General features: G+C 35.4%; 1 protein-coding gene across 1 annotated transcript; it reads left to right on the plus strand.

Annotated features, from left to right (window-relative positions):
* The first annotated feature begins 772 nt into the window (after positions 1 to 772).
* Positions 773 to 5,505, plus strand: OPT3 (oligopeptide transporter). Its single transcript, XM_078995400.1, has 4 exons — positions 773 to 1,370; positions 1,482 to 1,579; positions 3,693 to 4,262; positions 4,344 to 5,505. The coding sequence occupies exons 1-4, from the start codon at positions 870 to 872 to the stop codon at positions 5,395 to 5,397; spliced, it is 2,223 nt and encodes a 740-aa protein (XP_078851526.1). The 5' UTR covers positions 773 to 869; the 3' UTR covers positions 5,398 to 5,505.
* Positions 5,506 to 7,500: the final 1,995 nt, after the last annotated feature.

Here is a 7,500-nt window from a genome sequence, read left to right on the forward strand (position 1 = left end):
TATTCTTGATGGGATACATGTTTTTATCATTAATAATAATAATAGTTGGATATATATATATATATATATATATATATATATATATATATATATATATATATATATATAATTTAAACTTTTTATTTATCAATTTAAAAAATTAACCTAAGTTGATGAAAACAAAAATTATTTTTTACATCCATATGTACCTATGTATATTAGCATATACAAGGGCTTGAACTTTATGAACTTTATGAATATGAAAATTACAACTCGAGGAAATGCAATCGAACAAATGGTAGCATACTAGCATGGGTGTCTGTTGACCTGGCAACAACCATCCTACATGGCATGGGGCCTATCATGACAGCTCGGTGCCATGTGGATATTTATATTTTGTCCATTTTGAAAGAAAGTGTGTGAGTCATGTGATTACACATACCCAACAACCTTAATTTTTATTTAATTTCGTTTCCTCTTTCCCACTTATAATTCTTAACCTGATTTGACTCGCTTGACCTTGACAAAGTAAAAGTCCATTTTGCCCTTCAAACAATCGTAAGTCACCTTGTTTCCCATGTTACATGTTTGATTTCAGATAATGTTTATAAACTAAATCCAATGAAAATAATACAAAACGAGAAGAAAAACAGTCAGCAGGAATTTCTATTTCTGTGACTATAAAATCAAACCAAATCTCAATTTCTATATTCTATATAATTACAGTCACACATAAAATCAAACCAAAGAAAAGGAATACAAAAATATCTAACGTTTGGGGGCAGTTTTGTAATTTTGACAGATTATTCCTCCATCTCTCATAAAAACCAAATGTCCGAAAGCACATCTCAAAAGTGAGTCTGCCTTCTGAATTCTGACGCTCTGCAACAATGGCTTCGGATAACGACACCGGCGAAAAACAAAATGGGCCACCACCACCGGCGGCGGCGGTTGCAGAGTGTACCGTGGAAGAGGTGGCTCTGGTGGTGCCGGAAACCGACGACACATCACTACCGGTAATGACATTCCGGGCATGGACACTGGGCGTTGGGTCGTGCGTTGTTCTAATATTCCTAAACACTTTCTTCATATACCGAACTCAGCCTCTTGCGATATCAGCCATTCTTATGCAGATTGCAGTTCTTCCGATCGGAAAATTCATGGCGGCGACGTTGCCGACGAAGGAGTACAAGTTAATGGGTCGGAGCTTTAGCTTGAATCCGGGTCCGTTTAACATGAAGGAGCACGTGATAATCACTGTGTTTGCAAATTGTGGGGTGTCTACAGGTGGGGGTGATGCGTACTCCATTGGAGCCATTACTGTTATGAAAGCTTATTATAGACAGAGCTTGAGTTTCCTCTGTGGTTTGATTATCGTTTTGACTACTCAGGTAATTTTATTTTATGTGGTTTGAATTCAAATTATATATAATTATAATAAAGAAATACTTTTGTTTGGAAACTAATGATGTTATTATTATTATTTTGAATTTTATTGTTAGATATTAGGGTATGGATGGGCAGGAATGCTGAGAAGGTATCTGGTTGATCCAGTGGAGATGTGGTGGCCAGCAAACCTAGCTCAGGTTTCTCTCTTTAGGTCAGTACCATTTTTATTTTATTATTTGTAATTAACTAATAAATATAAATATTATATAATAATTAATGATTAATCAGTTAATGTATGCATATTCTACTTTATGGTTTGGTGGAAAAAAATTACATGCTATATTTGTATGCCTAATATTCCTTTTGAGAGCTTGAAAAGTTTATATACTGAAATTGAAGATACGTGGACGTCATTTGGAGAATAATAATTAATAACCATAAAGGGGACATATATGAATATGTGCCATTCATTGCACACTGGTTGCATTATGTATTTATGGATCAATTACAAAATAGTCTATTATTGCATCTTATTTTATATTATTTTATTTTATTAAAAAAATTGATTTTTAATTCTTATAACATAGTTATTTTTAGAAATCTATCTGATTATAATATTTGCATTTTAAATTATTTTTATTAATATCGAGTATTTTGAAAATCTTATTCAATTATCTCAACAGTTAAATTGTTTTGTATTTAGATGTCATTATTATAATTAAACATGATTTTGGGTAGTGATTCGTAGTCAAAAAAATTTCTCCATGCATAACAATTTATGTTTTGTGGAGTTTACGATACAACATTTTAAAACACATATTGTTGAGTAAGGGAAAAAAAATTGTGTATGCATCAGTTCCTTTTTAAAAGAAATTGCAATATATAGAAAGAAAAGTAAGATGATTTATTAACAAATCATTATATAAATATGCAGAGTAATAAAAATGATCATGTGGTATCTAATAAAATGTTCATATGTTTTACCATTAGCACAAAATGACGCTAACATTTCATAACTGCTAGACTTCCAAATTTTAAAATTGTTTCTCAACAAAGATATCCTTACAAAAGCTGAAAGCATCATATAGCACACAATTACATTTATCCCACAAAAATACATTGCTATTTAGTGCATTTATCAATTTATTTATGGGCTAAATCTGATATATAATAACTTAGTTTCGTTTATTTTTATATTATAGCACCATACTTCTATTTCTTTCTATAACAACATTGTATTTAAATAAATAACAAAATTTATTAAGGCATAGTGGTTGGGAAAATCTATTCAATTATAACATTGCATTTTTAGTTTTTTTTTCTATTATTAGAAATTATAAGTTAAAAATCCCTCATAGTTATAACACCAAAAATTTAGATCATGCTAATTTGGTAGATCCCTCAAGGTATTATTGATATTATAAGAAGCAACAAAAATATAATATTAAGAAGCAACAAAACTAGAATGTGATGATGAACAAATCAATGAAACTAGGTTAGTCCTTCTTTCGCAGAAATAAGCTAACTTATTGTAATTTAGCATTTGGTAAAACCATAAAATTAGATTATAAACTAACTTTTTGATGAGCTAGTTTGAAATGACTTATTCATAACTTATGATTTAAAATTTAGCCTTTCAGCTAATGTGTCAAACGACCTCGTATATTTTTGCATCTATCTGTTTATTTACTTATTTATGCATTAATTGCAATAAATAGCAACGAATACTACCAAATCATGGATTATACTATGCCACTTTTACATTTTACAAATAATAACAACCTACTTCCACTTTCTTCCATTCTTTAAATTTTACTTATTATAGCAACCCATAAAGATCAGAATATGTAAACACAATTATGTTAATTAAAATAACTCTTTGATTATTGTGAGAATATCACTCAAAACTCACGGTGTTTACAATGCTTTCCGATGATCATAACTCGACCTAAAACAATGTATATATACTCCTAACTACCGACTTGTAATTAGATTACAATTAGGAAACTAGAAACCTACTTGTTTATGATTTCCTAAAAACTAGGTTGCTATTACTTGGTCTCCAAGTCCTACTCGACTTAGGATTCCAACAACCCACACTCAATATAACTATAGAAGTATCAACATGTTTTTATAAAAATTCACGATTACAACAACAATTAACGGTATTGGTTATTATTATAAGTAAGAATACATTAAAAGTAGGCTGTTATTATAAGCAAAATTTAAATCAAAAGCAATAATTACGGTAAAGTGTGTAGTTTTTCTATTTTTCTTTTTGTAATTAACCTTTTACAGTTTACTTATTTATTTACTTATTTTAGGGCATTGCATGAGAAGGAAAACAAAGGTGAAGGCATGACAAGGATGCGATTTTTCATGATATTCCTGGTTTTAAGCTTTGCGTATTACGCACTTCCAGGCTACCTTTTTCCCATTTTGACCTTCTTCTCATGGGTTTGCTGGGTTTGGCCACACAGCATCACCGCCCAACAAATCGGCTCCGGCTACCATGGGTTAGGAGTCGGCGCCTTCACCCTCGACTGGGCTGGGATCTCCGCCTACCATGGCAGCCCATTAGTCACCCCTTGGACTTCCATTCTCAACGTCGGAGCAGGCTTCATCGCTTTCATCTACATCATCGTTCCGATTTGTTACTGGAAATACGAGACATTTGATGCCAGAAAATTCCCGATCTTCTCCAACAAGCTATTCACCGCCACCGGCCATGAGTACGACACCACCAGAATCTTAACCCCACAATTCGATCTCAACATCGCTGCTTACAATAGTTACAGCAAGCTCTACTTAAGTCCTTTGTTTGCGCTTTCAATTGGATCCGGATTCGCCAGGTTCACCGCCACTCTCACCCACGTTGCCTTATTTCATGGCGGGTAAGTATTTTGATTGATGTTTCGGTTGATTGATCGAATAAATCGTCTAGGGTTTTGATTTGATTGGATTTTGTTTTGTAGGGATATATGGAAGCAGAGTAAATCGGCAGTGAAGAATGCTAAGATCGACATCCATGCGAAATTGATGCAGAGCTATAAACAAGTCCCGCAATGGTGGTATCTGGTGATGTTGGTAGGAAGCATCGCGTTGTCTCTGGTGATGTGTTTCGTTTGGAAAGAAGATGTGCAGCTTCCATGGTGGGGTTTTCTCTTTGCTTTTGGTCTGGCTTGGCTCGTTACTCTCCCCATTGGAGTCATTCAAGCTACTACAAACCAGCAACCTGGATATGACATCATAGCACAGTTCATAATCGGGTATATTTTGCCTGGAAAACCGATTGCGAATCTGCTGTTCAAAATCTACGGAAGAATCAGTACAATTCATGCTCTTTCTTTCTTGTCGGATCTGAAGCTAGGGCACTACATGAAGATCCCACCTCGATGCATGTTCACAGCTCAGCTCGTCGGAACCCTAGTTGCAGGGACGGTGAATCTCGCGGTGTCATGGTGGATGTTGGAGAATATCGAGAATCTGTGTGATATCGAGGGGCTTCATCCCGAAAGTCCATGGACATGCCCCAAATTCAAAGTTACATTTGATGCTTCTGTGATTTGGGGACTCATCGGACCAGAGAGACTCTTTGGATCCGGAGGTTTGTATAGAAATCTCGTATGGCTGTTTCTAATCGGAGCTTTCTTGCCGGTGCCGGTGTGGATAATGAGCAAGATTTTCCCGGAAAAGAAATGGATTCCGTTGATTAACATACCTGTTATATCATATGGTTTCGCCGGAATGCCGCCGGCGACTCCCACAAACATAGCAAGCTGGCTTGTCACCGGAATGATCTTTAACTATTTTGTGTTCAAGTACCGGAAACAATGGTGGCAGAAGTACAATTACATCCTTTCGGCGGCGCTGGATGCAGGTACGGCGTTCATGGGCGTGCTGCTGTTCTTCGCCTTGCAAAACGAAGGGGTTAATTTGAAGTGGTGGGGGGCAAAGCCTGATCACTGTCCTTTGGCCACGTGTCCAACAGCTACCGGAATTAATGTCACCGGTTGCCCGATATTCTAGGCGCGGGTAGCAGCAGCAGCAATATATTGTAGCTAGCTAGAATACGAGTGTTTGTTACTTTGTTTGCAAGCATAAACTTGTTAATATATGGGTCCTACTTATTCTATATACCATCATACACCATTAGGCTTTACCGTATGGATTGGGTTTGGTTACGCGTGGTGCCTATGTTGCCTACGTGGCACCTCTACCCACGCGTGAACACTGCCCCAATGGGGAATAGGTGTCTTGTAGCATGAGGTTGGCTACGGACGAAGACTACTAACGTGATTGATAGACCATTTTTTGATCATTCCTTTTTCTTTCTTTTCTTTTGACCGTTACCAAGGTAAAAAAAATCAAACAAAACTTAATACACATATATAAATACATATACAACATATAAACAAATACATTTCCATTCATATCACAAATATTTTTCTATTCCCCCTGTCAAACACACTTTCAAACATAGATATGAATAATTTTGCGGGTTTGATTGTTTCTTCTTCATCCGATGATGATAGCTCTAATGAAGATGACTTGGTGTTGCACAAGTTGTCGACTGCGGCATGCAATAGAGTGCAGCAAAGAGGCGAAAGTTCAAATACCGAGAAGAGGCATAGAATTTTGATAGTTTAGGATCGTATGGCGACACAAGAGTTTTTGGTACATGATTACTTTGTACCTGATAGTTTGTATGACCTATCAAAATTTGAAGACCTATTTTGTATTAGTAGAAAATTATTTTTACGTATTGCTAGATATTTGGAAAACAATTATGATTTTTTCCAATTGCGATGGGATGCAAGAGGTAAACGTGGTTTTAGTACCCTACAAAAATGCACAACAACCCTTAGACAATTGGCATACGGCGTAGCAGCAGATGCTTCAGATGAGTATCTGAAAATGTCTGAGAGGACTGGGCTAGAATGTGCTTGTCTTTTTTGTGAGTATTTCATAGAGTTTGATGGTAACATATATTTGCGGCATCCAACTAGAAATGATATCGAACAATTGTATGTCGCACATGAAGCTAAACATGGCTTACCAGGAATGCTTGGTAGCATTGATTGTATATAGTGGGAGTGGGCAAATTGTCTCAATGCATGGCGAGGTCAATTCACTCAAGGTGATCATGGCATCCTGATATTTATACTAGAGGTCGTTGCATCACATGACCTATGGATTTGGCATGCATTTTTTGGTATGGCGGGGTTAAACGACCTGAATGTGCTTGGAGACTCTCTAATATTTAATGATATTTTGCGGGGTAAAGCATCAAATATGTCGTTTGTTGTGAATAAACATCAATATAATTGCGGGTATTACCTTGGTGATGGGATATATCCAAAGTACGCTACGTTTGTCAAGTCGTTTTCATTTCCGGGCGATGAAAAACGAAAATTGTTCAAATTAGCACAAGAATCGGCAATGAAGGATGTGGAACGGGCGTTTGGGGTCCGCAAACAAAAGTGGCACATTATCAAACATCTGACACGGTCATGGGATAGATCGAAATTGACGAAGGTGTTGACTACTTGTGTTATTTTACATAACATGATAATTGAAGAAAATGGTATAGCTATTTGTATATATATAATCCGGTAGATATTCTTAACCCACCGGCAGCAATACAAGTCGGCAGCCCTGCATACTTCACACGATTTTTGGAAATACAAAATAGTGAAACACATCACAATTTACGTTATGATTTGACTGAGCATGTATGACAAAAGCAATTCCAGCAACACGGTGGCTATGACAACGACGGGGATGACGGCGAGTAATATTTTATATGTTTTTTTTTTTTGTACTTTAGGTTTTAAATTATTATGTTTTTTAAGTAATGTAGATTTTAAATTTATGTTTTTTAAATTAATGTAAAATGTTTTTAGCTAATATTTATGTTTTTATTTTTGTTTAATAATTATTTTTTAAATAATTTTAATGTAAAAAAATAAAAAAAATAAAAATAAAAAATGATTTAAAGTGGTGACCATTTCCAAGAGATAGTAGGTTGGTAATAGGTTTGTAGTGGAGGTGATGTAATGTTGATATGACGTCACTTTTTGAGTAGGCTAGGTGTAACCATAACCCTTAGCCTTAGCCTTACTTTTTATA

This window comes from Lactuca saligna, chromosome 1, assembly GCF_052625555.1.
Source record: "Lactuca saligna cultivar CGN05327 chromosome 1, ASM5262555v1, whole genome shotgun sequence".
In the NCBI taxonomy this organism is placed as follows: domain Eukaryota; kingdom Viridiplantae; phylum Streptophyta; class Magnoliopsida; order Asterales; family Asteraceae; genus Lactuca; species Lactuca saligna.

Bases quoted from the DNA above. Each gene is read 5' to 3' on its own strand.
- OPT3 (XM_078995400.1), top strand. From the start codon at position 870: ATGGCTTCGGATAACGACACCGGCGAAAAACAAAATGGGCCACCACCA. The intron at 1,580-3,692 runs GTCAGTACCATT...TACTTATTTTAG, and splicing joins GCTCAGGTTTCTCTCTTTAG to GGCATTGCATGAGAAGGAAA. The intron at 4,263-4,343 runs GTAAGTATTTTG...TTTGTTTTGTAG, and splicing joins GTTGCCTTATTTCATGGCGG to GGATATATGGAAGCAGAGTA.